General features: G+C 34.3%; 1 protein-coding gene across 1 annotated transcript; it reads left to right on the top strand.

The window, feature by feature from the left end:
- Positions 1–12,109: 12,109 nt before the first annotated feature.
- Positions 12,110–17,536, top strand: LOC115704795 (NAC domain-containing protein 7). Its single transcript, XM_030632003.2, has 4 exons — positions 12,110–13,189; positions 14,501–14,687; positions 14,790–15,061; positions 15,937–17,536. The coding sequence occupies exons 2-4, from the start codon at positions 14,528–14,530 to the stop codon at positions 16,756–16,758; spliced, it is 1,254 nt and encodes a 417-aa protein (XP_030487863.1). The 5' UTR covers positions 12,110–13,189; positions 14,501–14,527; the 3' UTR covers positions 16,759–17,536.
- The last annotated feature ends 3,150 nt before the right edge of the window (positions 17,537–20,686 follow it).

Raw genomic sequence — 20,686 nt, 5'->3', positions numbered from 1 at the left:
TGTGAGTGTCAAATACTGTAAAGCACCTAAAGTGCTTCTGTATAATGTGTGATCATCAAAGGATGTACCTTCATATAGGGAGAGTTTATGGGCTGTGCTTGTAGGATTGGCACATGGTTTGGCTCCATCAAGATGCAATTTTACAAGAAGATCTGAAATATATTTGCTTTGAGACAAATAAATGCCCTCTGTAGTTCGAAAGACTTCAACACCAAGAAAATAATGAATGGGACCAAGATCTTTAAGTTCAAAAGACTTATTTAAATCAGAAATTAACTTGGTAATCAATGAAGTATTTGGTCCAGTAATAAGGATATCGTCAACATAGACTAAAAAGATGATCATAGTTGAACCAGAACCATAAACAAACAATGAGGAATCAGCCCTTGATGCAGTAAAACCCCAGTCAAGAAGAGTGGTTTTTAACTTGTCATTCCAAGCTCGAGGAGCTTGTTTAAGACCATAAATGGCTTTGTGTAAATGACACACATGATCAGGCTTAGTTGGGTCTTCAAATCCCTTAGGTTGCACCATATATACAGTCTCTTCAAGCGTACCATTGAGAAATGCATTTGTCACATCTAGTTGTTTAACTTCCCATTGAAAAGAGACAGCAAGAGTTAGCACCATCCGAACTGTGACAGGCTTTACAACGGGGCTGAAAGTTTCAGCATAGTCAATTCCTGGTGCTTGTAAATAACCTCTTGCAACAAGCCTAGATTTGTATCGATCAACACTACCATCTGAATTTAATTTGATACGATGAACCCATTTGTTATCAATTAGATGCATATGAGATTGATAAGGCACAAGAGTCCAGGTACCATTTTTCTTGAGAGCTAAAATTTCTTTGTTCATAGCCGCATTCCAAGCTGGGTCGTTTAGAGCAAATTTGAGAGACTTAGGCTCACGAGGTAGCAAGGATTCAGGAAGCTGATGCTTTGTGGCCAAGTATGCTTTCGGTTTATAGATGCCATGTTGGGATCGTGTTGTCATAGGATGAGTTCTTGCTGGAACAGTAGCAACAATATGTGGAGATTGTGATACATCAATAGGTGGCATAGAAGCAGTAGCTGAAGCTGGCAGATTTGCATTTACTTGCTGAGATGAACTGCTGTCTAATGTTGCAGAATGCAAAGGAGCAGTTTGTGAAGAAGTATCAGTTTGCTCATTGTCAACAACAGGAGGTATATTAGTAGGAGGCAAATATTGAGTTTGATTAGTAAAAAATTGAGCAGTTGGAAAGCATGGCTGAGAATATACCCGTGTTGTATGGCTGGTTTTGAAAGCAGGGAACTGAGTTTCATTAAAAACCACATTGCGAGCAATAAAAATTCTGCCATCTTTGTTTTCACACATGTACCCTTTGTGTTTAGGAGAATAGCCAAGAAAGATACATTCTTGAGATCTGAACTCCATTTTATGATGAGAGTAAGGCCGTAAATGAGGAAAGCAAGAGCATCCAAATGGTTTTTGAATAGTGTAGTCGGGTTGCTGCTTGAAGAGACATTCAAAGGGACTGATATGGCCAATTACAGCAGTTGGCATTCTGTTAATGGAGTACACAGCACATTGAAATGCATGCCACCAGTAGGACATGTCAAGACCAGAATGAGCTAGCAAAGTTAAACCAGTTTCAGTAACATGGCGATGTTTCCTTTCAACCCTTCCATTTTGCTCATGTGTGTGGGGGCAAGATAACTGAAATTTGATACCTTGGTCACTGAGAAACTTTTCAAATGGTCTATATTCTCCTCCTTCATCAGTTTGCACAGCCTTGATAGGCAAGTTAAATTGCTTTTCTACTAAACTTTTGAACCGAATAAACACTTCAAAAGCCTGAGATTTAAGGGTGAGGGGAAAAATCCAAGAAAATCGACTAAAGTCATCAAGAAAAATGATATAGTATTTATAGTTATCTTTGGACACAATATGGGAGGGACCCCAAAGATCGGTATGAATCAGTTCAAGGGGCTGTGATGCTCTACTATTAGACAAGGAAAAAGGAAGTCTATGACTTTTACCTAATTGACATGACTTGCAAAAATGTAAATTTTTGAGAGAGTGAGTAATTTTGGATTTGGTTAGAATACGGCTGAGAACATCAGGTGCAGGATGTCCCAACTTGCAATGCCAATTATTTATATCATGATGCAAGCTTGTAGTATAGGCAGTAGGTAAAGAAGGCAAGACACTGTTATTGATTTCAACTTCAGTACATGAAAAACCAGTAGCAGTAGGCAGTTTACAAGAATCAATAGAAGTGCAATTACATGTATTTGAATTTGGAAAAGAAGTGACAAGATTGCATTGTAATGAGTTATTGGACAGTTTGGAGTGACCATCGCCTAACAGGTACAAGTCATTCTTGAGAATTCCTTTGAGAAGGACAGCCCCCGTGTGTTTGTCCTTGACAAAACAACAAGATTTGTGAAATTCAAGAAAAACATCATTATCTTTGGTTAATTTGGAGACACTAACCAAATTTTTGGTAATAGAAGGGACACGTAAAACAGATTTGAGTGTAAGAGGAGTAGAATTAGATGAAGGAAGAATGGTTTTACCAATATGAGAGATAAGTAATTTCTTACCATCTCCAACAGCAACTGATTCTTGACCATTGTAAGGTGTAGCAGTGTCCAAAGAATCCATAGTAAAGGCTACATGATTTGTTGCGCCAGTGTCAACATACCACCCCATGTCATCACCAAAATCGGGCATAATTTGTGTCTGATGTTCAGGACAAGGGGTCTGTTCAGTGAGGTGAATATGAGGCTGAGGGGAAGGATTTTTGGGAGTAACCCAGTTTCGATCAAACCGATAATGGCATGTTGTAGCAGTATGGCCATACTTAAGACACAATTGACACAACGGTCTGGTGTTTGATGAGGGACGGCTGTAGTTTTTGCTGGGCATTCGGGACTGTTGTTCACCAGAAGACACTCGGTTAGGATGAAATGGATGTCGATAAGGACCTGGTCTGGAACCAAAAGTCAGATTGGCCGCCATTTTGGTTGAAATATCCATCATTGAGGAGTGTCTTTCAAGCCTAGTCTCGTGAGAAAGGAGAAGAGCTTGAACTTCCTCTAATGTGAGAGCATCACTTCGAGAGGTGATTCCAGAAACAACAGGATCATACTCCGGTCCAAGTCCATTAAGCAAGTGAAGAATGAGATCAAGATCAGTGATTGAATGACCAGCTATAGCTAAAGAATCACAAATGGACTTGATTTTATCTACATAGTCAGAGATGCTGAGATTACCTTTGTAAAGATTGGATAATTGACTCTTGAGTTGAAGTAATCTAGCTTTGGACTGACTTGCAAACTTTTGTTCAAGGGCAACCCATACAGAATTGGATGAGGTATAAGTCGACACAGTGCCAAGAATTGCTTCACTCATAGAAGAACGAAGCCAAGAGAGGAGTAGCTGGTCTTTCTTTCGCCATTGAAGGTACATCGGATTGGAGTTGCCATTGACAAGAGTGCGAGGAGGGGCATTGTTGGTGAACAAGATTTCTTCAAGGTCATGACCAATGACCGTAGGGACAACCTGGGATTTCCAGGCTAGGTAGTTTGCTCGATCGAGCTTGATGGTGAGAGACGAAGTCAAGGAGTTAGAGAACGGATTCCATTGAGCAGAAGCAGCAGCATTTGAGGGCGGAGTGGGCTGAGGATCAGTAACACCGACTGGGGACGAGTTGTCGCCGGAAGAAGCCATGGACGTGAGTCAAGAGAGCTCCGATACCATGAAAGCTTAGAAAGCCTTAGAAAACAGAGTATGAAAACAGAGAGAAAATGAAACCTCAGAACCAAGAAAATGCAGCTTGGTCTGATCTGAGGATGAAAGGCTTTATTTATACACCAACTGATTTACAAAGTACAAATTCTGTTGAAACAGAATTGGTTACAAGAATGTAACAGAAAACAGATAACTAACTAATTAACCAATTACAAAACACGTGTGTTTATTGGTTATCAAACTTGAACCCAGATAGTATGCTTAACCTGTCCATAAAAAATGCTCCACAAATAGAGTTAATTCTCTTCATAATCTTTTTGGGAATAATTATTGTTAATAGGTATGAATTAATATAGACGCTAAAACTGAGATAATTAGTGTTATTCTCCCTTCATATATACGATAGATTCTTGGAGCTCCATACTCGAATCTATACTACCATTTTTGTCCACCAATCTTTCGCATTCTTTGGCTGAGATCTCTTAATTTGCACAAATAGGAATATTACTTCTATAAAAGTCTGATGCTTCAATTACTCTACTTCTTGTTTTGACATACATCTGCAATTCACTGCTGACTTATTTTCGTTAGGATGTAGCCTTATATTTTTGAAATATGTTAGATTGAGTTAATTTAGTATTTTTTATGCATAAATATATTAGTGTTAATATTTTTTTGTAATATTAAACTAACACGCAATACATATTTAAAGCAATTTAGATCTTCTTAGATATTTTTTTAACAATAGATATAAATAAATAATTAAATATTAAAATTATATTTATGGATGTAATTCATATTTTTTATATTTGTGCTTTTGTACTTTCGTGTCATGCCTTCGTATTTATTGTTAACTGTTGTGTCATGCCTTCGTATTTATCGTTAACTGCTGTACTTAAACTCATATTTTTTTTATGTCGTTCAAAGTTTATATTTTAGGAAAAATTACACAGTATATTGAGTTTTTTTTTGGTTTTGTTTTTTTTTTTTTTTTTTTTTTTTCATATTTTACCTTTATACTGTTAGATGGTATTTTTTTTTTCTTTTATACTATATAATTTTTAATGTTTTATACGACAGTATAATGCGTTTCATTAAAATATTTTTTTTTGTTATTTTTAATGTTTTATACGACAGTATAATGCCTTTCATTAAAATATTTTTTTTGTTATTTTTTGGGTTTCTTCATAGGTTTCTTTTTTTTTTTCAAAATCCATACAGTCACGTTTTTTATTTTTAGTTTTCTCTCCATGTTCTTATTTCATTTCTTGCTTAGTTTTTCTTCTTCATATTCTTTTCATTTTTTTTTAATTTTTGAAGTTTTCAATCACGTTTTTTGGAAAGATAAGAGTGTAGTTTTTTTAATCTGATTTTCAAGAACTGGGCTTACAAATATAGCTTCTATTACATCAGGTGTTGAGGATGTGTAGAAGGTAGTTAGTTTTTTTTAATTATTTTTTTTCTTTTGTTGTTTTTGGTTTGTTTTAGTGTTGTTTTACGGTTGTTTTTCATAATTTATTTTTTTGACGTCGATTTCACTGTTCTTGCTCCATCTCGCTAGAATTAATGATTATTTTTTGGGTGTTCTCGTGGTGATGTGGTGGTTCTATCCGTGGGTGTGGATGATGGAGTCCGAGGCCAAGGCCAGGATTGGGTCAAGGTCGAGATTTGGGTCAGGGTTCAGTCTGAGATTAGGTCCGAGTTTGGGGTTCATCTTCGGAGTTGGGCCAGGTCTGCAGTTTGAGTCTTGGGGTTGGGTTTGAGTTCAAGTCCAGGGTCCCAAGCCGAGTTCAGATTGGGTATGCCTCCAAGGTTTAAGGCAAAGTCTGAGTCTGGGTCTAAGTCCAGACCTGGGTTCGGGGTCAGCTCTGACTTCGGGTGCGAGGGATGGGCCTAGGTTGGATCCAAGTTAAGATCTACACTCTGGAGTATTAAAGTAAGGGCTTTTTTTATTAGTGTACAATAAAAACTACATAATTATATAAAGAAAAAGTGCAAAAAAAATACAATTTTAAAAACTTATATGATTGAAAAATATATTTACATAAAATCAAATATTTCGATTATTAAATAATATAATGCATTAATTACCAAACTTGTTACGGTTGACGGCAAGAACTCGTCAGCAATCTTAATGGCTGGAAACTCTAAGTAATTACGTTAGAAAATAAGAAAGTAGATGAAATAAAAATGAAACTTAAGAAACTTTTCAGATTAATAATGGTGAAAGAGAATGAGCTCTCTTGTATTGCAAAATCCAATGTGTTTGTTACAAAGAATTTCCAACCCTCCCTTCAATGGAAGAGAATGGTATTTATAAGGAGTTCTAATGGCTTCAAAATACAAGATAATTCCCTGGTGGTCCCCAAGTATTATGAGAAGGATGTTGCAAGTTGTAGGCTACGGTTACAGGAGGTGGCCTGATGACTTGTACTGTTGTCTGGTGTTAGGTGTTCCTGGGGGCACAAGTAGTGGCTCTAGTGCACATCTTGTCAGGAAATCAGAGCTTGTAAGCAAGATGCCTCCACTACTCGTCCTCTTCCCGTGCTGTGGTGTTGAAGGTAGCGTAGTCGTACTCACTTGTTATGTCCTTTTGATTCCTTTCCTTACAACTCACTAAGCATTGACCATCTTATTGAGAGGTGTGGCGACTTGTCACAATATTTAAATGTCGTATATGATGTCGAGACGCATTCAAGCAAGCGTGTTGAGAGGCATGCACACATGGATGCAAAGTGAGTGCATGCTGAGTGGCTTCAAGCTACAACATGCCGAGTGGCTGGAAGCTTAGTGCATTTCGAGTGGGTGCATGCTAAGTGCATGCCGAGTGGGTGTATACTGAGTGCATGCCAAGTGGCTACTTGAGCACGCATACCAAGTGGCTGCCTTGCATGCATATAGAGTGGCCACTTGAGAATCCATGTGAGTGGCTACTTGAGCATGCATGTTGAGTGGGTCACCCGTGACTACCTTCGAAAGCTAGTCCTGCTAATATCTTGAATTAATGTTGACTTATTTTGAAAGTTAGCCTTGTTAATTTTTGAGGTTAACAGTTGCCTCCTAGTCTATACAAATTCTTATAAGTGTTCTTGTAGACTAAGTTTGATGATCTTTGCACCTATCGTTCAGTTCAATGGCTACCCCTTTAGGTGCTTATGCCCTGAGGTCTTTTTGCTATGATCCTTTATGTGGGAGTGTTGGCTCTAGGAGCTATCCCTACTCCTTTTCATGGTGGGTATTTGTCACGTAGAGGGAGTGTTAGCCTCTTGAGCTTTCTCGACCTCTTTTATGAGTTATCATTTGTTTGAGGGAGCATTTTGACACTTAAACTTTCTCAACCTGTTCTCTGGTGTAACCTTTTCATGGAGGGAGTATAAACTAGTAGTCTCAACCTCTTCTCAGTTACTCATTAGATGTAAGGGAGTTTGGCCCCTTAGGCAACGCTTACCTTTTTTAAGATTTAAGATTTTATTGGGGGAGCTTTGACCCCTTAGGTAGAGCTCAACCCCTTTAATGGTATAATATTTTATTAGGAGAGCTTGTGGCCTCTTAGGCAATGCTCAACCCCTTCTACTGCATTCGTGGTGCTTAGAGTGCATTTCGGAATGCTAGAAAATTGGTACTCCTTTTAGAGAGGCGTCCCTCTCATAGCCATACTCCTTCCTTATTCCTATTTCCTTTTTTTAATCCCTTTCTGGTTATTCAACATTGCTAGGCACTTTGATAATTTCGATTGACAAGTATAATGAACAAGTTGAATGGGTAGGTGGAGAGTAATGAATGCCACCTGTAAAGTGAAAATTTAATATTTTATTGATAATTCAAATACGTAAGCGCCTGGGTGCATTTTCTATTTTTGGAGATCAACTTTGGTGCCCTCTTTAAGTTAGTACAATGTATTAAAGATAGGATTTCCATTGTAAGGAGTGCTCTCCTCGATTGTCTATTGGAAATTAAAGAACTTTACTCTGAAGAATATCTTGGATGTTTAATGTTTACAAGTTATATGTTAAAGGCTTCACTCAAATGTATCAATTTACAAGTGTTGGGGGTATCGCCTATCAGACCCTATAAGGGTCTAACAAGCTTCCTGAAGAACACTCACTTGTGTTTATTTTTCAAGACTCTGTTACCCTCCTCCACACGGATGTACTTCTCCGCTCTCTTGTAAAAGTCATCTATGCCATCACATTCTCTTTTCAACATGTTCTCCCATAGTCCACTTCCACGGTTTACTCCAGCAGCTACGTTAATATTGAGCTCATCTTTGGACACTTTCCCTAATTTGGTGTCTTCAACGTTGAAGTGCTAGATGTAGCTTCACAAGCTTTTTTGTTCCCCTTGCTTCATATTAGTGATACTTGTGATAGGCATAACATAATCACATGAAGCATGATGTTGTTGGAGGAATTCTTCCAAAAATTACTTCCAGGATGTGATTGTTCCAGATCCTAGCCTTTTGAACCACTTATATATAACTCATTTCAGTGTGACCGCAAAGCATTGGCACCTCTACTTGCATGACACTTTTTTCATCTTCACTGGCTCATTAAAAGATCCAAGATGGTACTTCAAGTCAGTTGTACCATCATTTGGTGTCATACCCGACTCCTCAAAATTGGGTGGACGTACTTCAACTTGAATCTCTCTTAAGAAAGAGGATCTTCATCAAACTCATCATCATCCAAGTTTTCCTTCAAGGCGGTAGCTATTTTTAGACATAGATCTTGCATCTCCACTTCCAGTTCCTTCATCTTTTTGCTCATCCTTTCTCGAGAGTTAGCGAGTGGAGCTTGGGTCCTCGTTATGGTTTGCATAGGGCCAGGATGAGGTACTCCTCTTGTCCTATCATCGTGTAACTTTCCACCAAGGCTAAGGGATAAGGCTTTATGTTTGCTTTGCTCTTGGGAGGGGGGCATAGGTGTTGGGATTTTATGTCCTAAATAAAATCTATTTTAATGTAATCAGATTTACTAATTAATAAAAGATCAGAAATTATTTTATGTTGCATGGTTCACATGATTATGTATAATATATAAATTCTATTAAATCCAGAACCTATAGTTATTCATGATTATAGTGTTGTCAACATAATGGAATATAATCATGATTATATATTTCAAAGTTTAAGTCCCATAATTTATCAGTACACTAGATTTATATTGACATGATAATCAGCGATAAAGTTTACTTACACCTTGGATAAGTGTTATGTTTTTCCAGGGCATTGACAAAGTATGCTAGTATCGAATGTATGGAGTATACATCGGACTGGACTGATATTGAAATTAGATAAGATATCATAAACTTACCATTATATCTATCTAAGTCAATATCACTTAGTTGATCTGAGGTCAATAAATCTTAATCCTAAGATGGTTAGGTTCTGGCTAAAATTTATTATGTGTATTCTTTGAGTTGTTAGTTAAAGTTGACCAATTGGATTGGCCATATGCATACATCTTGGGAACATGATAGTGTAATTGAGTGGGAGCGCTTATCATAGATATGTAATCTATAACTTCTAGAAGTGAAACGATGATTTCCTTTGAGCTTGGCTTAACGCGATAATGATTGAGATCTCATTTTAGTAATTATTTAGTTTACTGAAATATTATTCACAATTAGCTAAGTGTTTTAAGAATAAAATACAACGGTAAATTTTTCCCTAGTCGATGTAGATCATTTATAGAGGATCTTTGACTATTTGGATTAAAATAATAGGTAATTCAAATCACATATATATTTTTTTATTTGTAATAGTGCGTTTTATGTAATTAATAGTTCAATTCTAAATCTAAAGTAGAGTTACGGGAATTAATAAGTTAAAAAATTTACTTGGTAAATTTTGAATCTACTTATTTGAAGCTTGATTATATAGGACCATGGTCCCCACACTAACTGAGATAATATTATTTTGTAGTCTCAATTAATTGGTTTTAATTAATCAATTATAATTCTAAATAACACTATGACTTGTTTGTGAATTTTCATCAAGGAAGGACTTAATTGAAAAGAAAAGAGAATTCAAGGTTTATTTATTAATTAAGAGACCTTTGATGGTATAATTAATAAATATATAAATAGTAATTTTATTTGATAATTATTTATAATTATGAAATAGATAGAATTAGTATTTAAATAGCTAGAGCAGAAAATTAGCATTACTGAAGAAAGACAAGTTTGTTTCATTAAAGAAATAAAATAATGGCAAAATTCAAACTCATGGGCTTCACTAAGTGGTTCAACCATGATGAGGATTTTAAGCCATTGGATCTTTCTAATCAGCCCATTAAGCTCTAACCCTAAACCTAATGAATCCTTATAAAGAGAAAAGTATAGCTCTTATTTTCAGATAACAGTTGACTTCAGTCTCTTTTGTCAGACAACTAGAAAATAAAGAGAGAGCTTCTTCTTCTTCTTCTTCTTCTTCTTCTTCTTCTTCTTCTTCTTCTTCTTCTTCTTCTTCTTCTTCTTCTTCTTCTTCTATATTTCGAAATTATTAGTCCTCCCTATTGAATACGAACACTTATCATTTTAAAAAGAATGAGATCAGAGGCGATCTTGAGAGAGAGATTGGGTTTGAATTTTGTATGAAGAATCTTCTGTAAATGAATAAGAGTCTTGAGTAAGAGTGTGAGAGATAAGCATTCTGAGAGAATTTAACAGAGAATCAATCTCGACTATAATTGTATTCTATTTCAGAACTCTTGTAGAACTATAAATTACATCGATATATGAACTAGTATATATCTTGGTATTATTTTTTATTATCTTGTTACCTTAATAATTTTTAGTTTCTAATACTCTATTCATTTTTATTTTTATCCATTTATTATTTATTAATTAAATTTTAATTAATTTAATTCTACACTTTAATTGTAATTTTTGCACAAAGATAAATGTAAATGATCCCCAAAATGGGCCGAACTGGGCTGAACATCAAAGAATTGGAACCAATCCAGTCCGCTTCTAACTAGTGAGACCAAAATGATGTGGGCCCAAGCGGGGACAGTTTTAGTTGGACCCACAAGCACAACTCAGCCGAAACATCTTCGCAACTTGCGAGCTTAATGATAGTGGCTAGCCCACGCCGGACCGCAAGCCGCCACGTACAGACAAATGCCCCAGAGCCATCATTCCCTTGCGTACTGGGTCCCACATTCCACTAAACCATAAAACATTTCTACTATTACGGCTCATCGGCTTGGCTTGTCAAGTTTGTAGCTTTAGCCCCAAACCATTTGGAGGATCGTCTCTATCTGGAGGCTTATTGGTCAGTTACGTGGGCCCCACGTCATGTAATCCCTCGTGAGTAACACCGTAACAGCAAATGAAAATAACGGACCAACCTTAAAATGCCACGTGTACAACGCGACGAGCATTGTGAAGTTTTTATCTCTCAATATTGCCCCTTCAGTTAGGGTTACAATTACGAAAGTCCTTTAAGCCATGACGGAACGGGGTGCGAAAAAACAAGGAGCTGTTAAAACGGGGCTTGAGCCCCGTAACGGTATCGACTCAGCTCACGTATGTATATAAATATATAAACAGTGAATCATTATGAGAATGGAAACGTATAGGTCACGAGCAAAACCGAAGCACTAACGAAAATGAGACATAGGGATTTATATGATTAAGAGTTGGGGTAAAGTTTAATATTATAATTTTTTATTTATTTTATATATAGAGTTAATTGATAACATAACCCAACTTTGATGAATTTTTAGTTCTAATACCGTAATACGACCAAGGTGAACAAAGTCAACAAGTACTGACTAAATTAAATGTATCTGATATTATAACATAGCTCACATGCATGGTGTTAGGACTAGCTTTCAACCATGATCAGAATTTATTACGTTACTTAATTTTGTTATTTTACAACATTACTGAAATAAGTGTATGAAAAATAGAAAAAAAAAATTGAAATTAAACAAGTTATAATTAACGAAATGGAACCACTACTCTTTTAAGGGGGGCCATACCAAATTCAGTTATAAGACATAATTTAGGAGTAATCATAAAATGTACACTGAACAACCTGCTGTGTGGGTACAATAATAATTAATATATAATTAATAACTACTAATTAGCCATAATTAAGAAAGAGCATGACCCAGAATGACACGTGTCAAGAACCAACAGAATAACCATACAGAACATTCACTCACACACATTAAAAGATATTAGAGCAATAACATCAATCGCTTTAGTTTTATTACAGTTAAGGTTATGGAATGACATATGGTGCAATGCAACTGGGTAGGGTAATAGAGAGATGGAGTTTTGAGGGCTCGAAGGAGCTATATAAGGGTTAGGTCCCACCAATATAAAATTAAAGCTCGATCGAAATGAGTGTTTTTGTGTAGCTTTTTGGGCTCTGTTGGCTGTTCCATTACGTCACCCACACCAATATTATTATCCCAAATGTTAATATAATATATATAGTTTCTTTTTGGGGTCTTCTGGAGGCTTTTAAGATCTGTGATTGGTCTGTTCCGTTAGTTCATTCTGACTCCACCGTTATCAAACTTTCTCGCTCTCTCTCTCTCTCTCTCTCTCTCTCAATATAGTACTGTTGTCAATAATATCATATAGCTATAATATTTTTATTACTATTTAGGGTCTCTATCGGTGGCGGGTGGAGGTGGCAGTAGACGGTGGCTTTCCTTTGATCCTTAATATTCTCTTCCCTTAAACCAAATAATCCGCCACCTATAATTTTTTGGCGCCAAATCTTTGCCACCAATCTAGCTTACTCTGAAAACGAGAGCTTATATATGAGTTACTTAATTAGATAACCCCCTTTTGTCTTTTTCCTAATCAATATATAATCCATTATTAATATTCTTTATTATTATTATTTTTGTCTGATTTGTATGTTTGTGTCATTAGGGTTTTTTAGTTGATCCTATATTTAAACCTACTTGGTCTCGTTTCTTCCATTCCTCTGATCAGCTTTTGTTATTTCTTCCCTTTCTTGGGTTATTATCCTTTTTCTCTCTTCCTCGGGATCTGATCACCCGACAAAAAGACAGCCTGAGACTGTTAAAAAAGAAAAAAAAAACATAGTTGGGGTGTTTCAATTTCCGAGGATATATTAAAAAGTAGTAGGATATATATACCACATATGACTAGAACTGCTTTTTGTTTTTGGTCTTGTTTTTTTCCTGTCTGATTTAACTAGGAAGGACATTTTTCTGGTTATAGCTTTGTATATGTAAAGCTAGCTTTTTCAAGTGGGATCGTTTTGATCAGAAAACATTATTATTAAGAGCACCTGAGATCGCTGATCAGTTTGAGTTTTTGTTCAACCAATTCAGCTTTCTTGGAAGAATTTGCTTGTTCAAAGAAGGTTTTTTACAAAGGAAAACTCCAGATCGATCTCTATCTTTGGAATTTAACAAAGATCACCAACACTGATATTCTCTTGCTAGCTTTATCTGTAAGCTCTCTCTATATATATCTTAATCTTTTGTTTATTCTTTTTTGTATGTATGATATGATCTTATACTATATTCATGCTTTCCTTGATGATGAAGATGACGATGACAGATCATCTCGATCGAGGTTGATTAGGAATTTGGTTTGAAATCAATAATAAGATCAGTTTGTTTTTCCAAAGCTCATCAATGATCTTTTTTCATCAAATTGTACTTTATTCTCTTCACTTTTAATGGAAAAGTGTTGTCAAGCTAACTAGCCACCAAAAGAAATTGTTTAAGATATTGAAATTATCGTTACTAACAACAAACTATATACTTTATATATCAGTTGTATAGGAATATGTGACTTTTTATTTTTGAAAAAAAGAAGTTTAATATTAAAGTGATGAATCCCATTTTTGTTTGAACGCATAACAATAACATCGAACCTTTATAGCTAGCTAGCTAGCATCGAATAATAATAAGAAAAGGAATATCGATCTTCATGATATAAGCGCTTGTAATTTTGTCAAGGTGATAAAAAAATAATCACTTGTAATTTTCAATCCTAGAACTCTTTAGCTTCCAAAAAATTAAACGTGCATTTTATTCTTAGTTTAGGCTTTCACTCTGCATATTTAGCTAGTGTTGAATGCGATTTACTACTGTTTAAATTAAAGATGTGTACTCAATTATATATATCATTCCAATTAATATATGTGATAATACATATATAATAGCATTATTAGATATATGTATATATATACTATATTTTATATATGTTCACTGCTTTTGTTCTGTCATGGAAATAATGCCATGGACATGACTTGCGCATGTGCATCATTAAGCTAATTGTGCAAAGGACAGATATATCTTTTTTTTTTTTTTAATGATAAGTCTTAGACATGTGATCAGCATGCTACAACTTCATTTATATATATACAGCCTTTTTAAACAAAAAAATGAAAAGAAAAATATATACTTGATCATGGTTGAATTTATATATATTTAATAAATATTTTACACATATTCAGTTCTAATATCACCAAATTAAACATATCAAATAATTAATTTGTAGAGAAAAATGATTTTTTGTCGCCTTTGCTATGTGCATATACATATAGCTTGTGTATGCATTTTTTTTTTTAAAATTAACTTATTATTGTACAAAAAAATAAATAAAAAGCTCACAACTTTTAATTCACTAAGTACATTTACTTATATTTCATTTGAAATTTATTTTCCAACGCCAAAGCTAAAAATAAAAAATCATACATAATGCTTTGTGTACAAATTAATATTTGATAAAAAATTATTGTAATGAATTTCAGGTGATCTCTCTCAAAGGCTTAGGTATCATGAATGCATTTTCACATGTTCCTCCTGGTTTCCGATTTCATCCAACTGATGAAGAGCTTGTTGATTACTACCTTCGTAAGAAGATTACTTCAAGAAGGGTTGACCTTGACGTGATCAAAGATGTTGACCTCTATAAAATTGAGCCATGGGATCTTCAAGGTAGATATGTATATAAATATTGTTGATCAAATTAAAGGAAAAACAAATGAATATATATATATTGTATAATAAGTAATTATGGGTTGATTATATTTTGGGCAGAATTATGCAAAATAGGGTCAGAAGAACAAAGTGAATGGTATTTTTTCAGCCACAAAGATAAGAAATATCCAACTGGTACCCGAACGAATAGAGCAACGGTAGCTGGGTTTTGGAAAGCAACGGGAAGAGACAAGGCCATTTATTCTAAGCATGACTTGATAGGTATGAGAAAGACCTTAGTCTTTTACAAAGGCCGAGCCCCTAATGGTCAAAAATCTGACTGGATTATGCATGAATACCGCCTTGAAACAAATGAAAATGCCACTCCTCAGGTACACTTCACACATAAATCAATATTAATTAATTTGGACACAAATATTTATGGGTCTATTTAATTTGTTTGTGTCCATTAATTTTATCAATAGGATTTTTTTGTTTACTTTCGTGAATTAAGGGTGACAATTTGTGTTCAATAGTGTTTGTGTGGTGTCAATATAGCATTTGATATTATTCATATCAAATGCCAAACCCAACCCCGACTTATTTAATAGCCAAAATCGTATAGAAAACTATAAATCAAAATTGATCAACTATAATAAACTGACCCGACCCGACCCGTTTAACACGTTTTTATACAAAAAATATACTTAATTTTAGTTAATTTTTCAACTCATTAACATATTTACATTTTTTTATGACACATTTATGAGCAATATTAATGGTTGTTTCCTATTTAATTAACTTAATTAATTAATACACTTTGTACATGTAATAAATATATAAGAGTTTAGGTCATTGTTGTTGTGTCATTCTCAAATTAGTGTTTCAATCCAAAAATGATCCCCTTAGCTATCAACCAAAAAATGACGTAATAAACCTTTTTATTCCATGCTCCTGTTATGGAGTTTGAGTTAATTTTCCGCCCTAACCGTGACCGTGTGAACTATAAAAATCATTGCGAATGTATCATTTTAGGTGGCATTGTTTTTTGAATTTACATATTTTGGTTAAATCTAGTAATAAAACTCTTATATTGAGCTGCATTTTCATGTGAAATATGGGCATAAATTAAGTTATTATTATTGACCAACATTATAAATTCTTGTCTAATAGTCTCATGTAGTTGTGTGTTTAATTTATATATATATATATATTACTTAATATTGTATATAATTTGATCAAATATATTAATATCATGGGCGTGCAGGAAGAAGGGTGGGTGGTGTGTAGGGTTTTCAAGAAGAAAATAGCAACGACATCGATGCGTAGAAGCGAACACGAATCGCCATGTTGGTACGACGACCAGGTCTCCTTCATGCCAGACTTGGAATCGCCAAAACACCATCATCATCACTCCAACTCATCAAACGTCGTCGTTTCATCATCAAATAGCTTGCCTAATTACCAATTGCTCCACCACTACTATCCCAATTGCAAGAAAGAACAATCTCCACTCGATCATCATCACTTACCTTACCAACTACTTCCCCACGACCACTTCCTTCCCCTTCTCGAGACCCCAAAACTCATTCTTCACCCTTCAACAAGCTCCGCCCCGACCGGCTTACTCCTCAACCACAACAACAATGTCGTCGCAGCTTTTCAGCCGTCGATTTCTCTCAGATCATCATCACATGATCATCAATTAGCTGATCATCATCATCAACAGCAACAACTAACTCTTCATCATGATGATCACCAAAACTTTCATGCAAGCATTGCTTATGGTAATAATAACAACAATAGTAGCAGTACTACTACTACTACTAATACCACCAATGATCTAAACCAGCAGCAGGGCATGGACGATCAGGATGATCAGTTAACAGATTGGCGAGTCCTTGACAAGTTTGTAGCTTCACAACTCAGCCATGAAGATAATGATCAGGATGATGATGATCGTGTTATTTCCAAGGGAGGAAATGTAATCGTAAGACATAATTGGGATCAGAAGCAGCAAGAAATGGTACCTGAAAATAATGCCTCCACGTCCAACTCTGCCAGCTGTCAAATTGATCTCTGGAAGTAATATATATATATATATATTATATATACATGCATTACGTATATGTGTAATTATATACTAATTACCTATAAATCGTCTATTTTATGAAGTAGGTTTTACATTCTAATTAAAGAAAAAAAAAATCATGCATGATGATTCTACGAATTTCTGTACATAATAAAACTAGCTAGAACGATATAACTTTAACTGCCCAATACTTAATTCTGGCTAGCTAGCTCTACAATATGACGCTACGTTAATATGTATGTATACATACATTTAGTATTCTATCGGTTTATTATAATGAGTTATATATATATATATTTATATATATGTATAATTAAGTCCTTGTAATGATTATCTATAATATATCTTTAGACGTTGGACGACTAAACTGTACTGATCAGAGATCATATATATAATGATCATCAGCTGTTAGAAATGAATTGAAGAATTTGTATGTAACAGGCTTAATATATAATATATATATATATATATATTTATTTATAGGACCTCTATGTTGTTACTTGTCATGAATATATAGATGATCACTGGTCGTCTCCTTTACCAAAAAAGTATTTGTAAATTTAATAAAAAAAAGTATATTATTGATTTTCATGTTTGTACGTACCCTTCACTAGCTAACTGTCCTCATACATATATTTTCTGAACAATTGTCCTCATACATTTATAGATATATATTTATATATAGGTCGGTTCTCACTTCACATCCATTTCGAATATAGAGCCCGATATTTCTGCGCGCAAAAACAAATATAAGAGAAAACCATTGAAAGTTATAAGAACCAGCTCGTGTATATTATTTTGACAAAATATGTTCATGTTAACAATCAACATCTAACTTATTCTATTTGAAAACCTAACTAATATATTCTCTGAATGTAGGAACCCAAATAAAAAAAATCATGTTAAAGAACAACAAATAATTTTGGGTGAACATTCATGATCGATCTTAATCAAATGAATTTACTAATATTAATAAAGACAAAGAGTTTAATAAATGATGGCAATTAAAATCATATAATTAGAGCATTTGTATAAGGTATTAGTAATAGTAGTGATATTTTATAATAATTATTAAAGTAACTCAGATACTAATATGATACCTTAGGTGGTATTAAGAACTAATAATACTTTTTAATATTTCTCTACAATTAGTTAGTGTTTCTAAATTAATTTATTAAATGAAATATATTATATTCAGATTATTCGATATATCATCTTTTGTTGTGGTTGAGCTTGATGCCGAGACACATTAAGATTTTTCAAATAATATATAATATACACTCGATCATAATAATTTTATGCGGGACCACACATTAATTATACCACCCAAGCCCGTCTAGTTAGTAAGAAACCGATGGTAATATATTTTGAATGCTTAACTGGAAAGGGTGGCAATTTCAGGATATGCAATTTCAATATATAATATATTATTCTAAGCTAGTGTACAAGCCAAGTAAAATTAAAACGTATATTTATTCGGTAGGGCCTCAATCATGACTCATCTTGACACATGTTTATAGTGTGTTTTAATTTTCGCCAACATGGGGCTATGCATACATACATAATATATACTTTTATATACATATACATATATATATTTATATAGAGACACCAAATCATTTCATTCATGAGCGCATAAGCAAATATAATTTATCATGGCCTCTATGTTTCGTCACATATAGCAAGATGGGCGATTAATGTAATCATATAGGGATGGATAGGAAGAGAGAAAATAAGCGGACAGAGATAGCTGCAGAGACACCAGCCATAATAAATTAACGAATAATATGTACATATATAAATGTTATTATTAATATACAGTAGAACCTCTATCTAAGAATACACTTGGGACTAACTAAATTATATTCTAATTGGGAGGTTATAACTAAATAGAATTACACTAGAAAAAAAAATTAAAAAAATCAAAAAATATCAATGTAACAATAATAACAATAAACAATCATTAATACTATATCATAATAGAAATATTTTAAAGTAAATATAATTTCATACATGTATTATAATTTAAAATAAAATTATTAATTTTACATAAATAAATTTACAAAATACATATATATATATATTTTATTAAGATGTAATTATTCTTATATAGAGGTATACTTTGTTAATACGGGACTTAAAAAATGTATAACTAATTACAATTTAGAGGTTATTCTTATTTATAACTGGCCCAAATCGGGACTTGATTTTTTTATAACAAATTAGAGGTTATTCTTGAATAGAGTATTCTTAAATAGAGGTTCTACTGTATATACAGGGGCGGACCCACATTGTAGCGAGGGGGGGCAGTCGCCCCCCCTGAAAAAAAAAATCGAGAAAAAAACGTATATGGATTTTAATTAGTTACAATATATATTTGTATTAAAAGATGATATTTATAGACATAATAGGAATCTTGGTGTAATGGTTAAGGTAGTTGGTAAATAGGTTAGAGGGTAAAGGTTCAAACCCCACTAACTACACTTTATATTTTCTTTTTAAATTTATTATATATATTTATATATGAGAAGAGAAATGAATGAAATGAAGAGTAGGAGAAGTCTCATCATCAGCCAGCTTCCATTTTATGTTATGTACCAACATTACCGGCCAAGACATCTTTGTTGGGTAATATTAATTTCTCTCATTTAGTTGATCATCTGAAGCGGTGTGTGTATGAATAAAAAAAAATGTCTTGAAAATCAAACATTAATTTGTAGCTTATGCGAAATAATAAAAGAAAAAAAAAATAACGTGTACTACAAACTCATTTTTGTGATTATCATACATATATATATATGTATATTTTATATAATGAATAATGTTACCTCAGTACTGTACTCAGACACACCTGAAAGCAGAGAGATATATAAGAATAATTTTCTCCAGTTTGCAGTGACGAGAAACATATACATTTTGAGAGAGTACTTATTGTTAGAAAATGAAATTGGTTACCTGTTACCAATTGTCACCAGTTACCATTTTATCATTTACTCTGTTTTAGTTATTTTCTGCTCTTTTACTGTCAGTCATTTTTCATGTGCAATGATTGGCAAATCAAGCACGTTTTCTCTCTCCTTTCGGTTATTAAATGTCAGAGAATATTCTCATTGTTGTTAGGATTTTGTACCGTTGAATGAGGTGGCATTTTACTCTAGAATATTCTGTAACTTTTGCCTTTTGGCTATTTAATGAAATGAATACAGCAGTGGCTCAGTGAGCTGCATTTCACAATTTCGTTTTCAATCTAAATCTTAAGTTGGTATCAGAGCCATTACGGCAGAATGGCCACCGGAGAAGAAACTCCTCAAGGAACCAGATCTGCAGCTCCATCACCAAGAGGTAGCAATGTTGCTAACCCAACAATGAGTGCTCAATACAATTCATCTTCATCAAACCTGGTTGTTCCACAGTTTGGGAGTACTTTGAATCAGCCATTTGCTCTCAAACTGGATAGGAACAACTTCTCATTGTGGAAAACAATGGTAAATGCCATTGTAAGAGGCCACAGGCTTGATGGTTATTTAACTGGTGCAAGAATCAAGCCACAGGAGCTTATACCAGTTCCAGGGATCGATGGTCAGCCAGGTTTTGGTTTCGAAACCAATCCTGAGTTCGAACAGTGGGTAGTCCATGACCAACTACTGATGGGTTGGTTGTATGGATCTATGACAGAAAGTATAGCCACAGAAGTAATGGGTTGTTCTTCATCTGCTGAAGTTTGGACAGCTCTCGAATCCCTCTTTGGTGCTCATTCCAAAGCAAAAATGGATGAGTATAGAACAAAAATTCAAACAGTGAGAAAAGGAGCCACAACTATGCCAGATTATCTCAAACAAAAGAGACAATGGGCTGATGTATTGGCCCTTGCTGGTGACCCATATCCAGAAGCTCTTCTGGTTTCCAATGTTCTTTCAGGACTCGA

The sequence above is a fragment of the Cannabis sativa genome, chromosome 1 (assembly GCF_029168945.1).
Source record: "Cannabis sativa cultivar Pink pepper isolate KNU-18-1 chromosome 1, ASM2916894v1, whole genome shotgun sequence".
Lineage (NCBI taxonomy): Eukaryota > Viridiplantae > Streptophyta > Magnoliopsida > Rosales > Cannabaceae > Cannabis > Cannabis sativa.
This window is presented reverse-complemented; position numbering and strand designations above follow the sequence as displayed.

Coding starts and splice junctions, on each gene's coding strand:
- LOC115704795 (XM_030632003.2), top strand. CDS start 14,528: ATGAATGCATTTTCACATGTTCCTCCTGGTTTCCGATTTCATCCAACT. Junction 14,688..14,789: donor TGAGCCATGGGATCTTCAAG/GTAGATATGTAT, acceptor TATTTTGGGCAG/AATTATGCAAAATAGGGTCA. Junction 15,062..15,936: donor ATGAAAATGCCACTCCTCAG/GTACACTTCACA, acceptor ATGGGCGTGCAG/GAAGAAGGGTGGGTGGTGTG.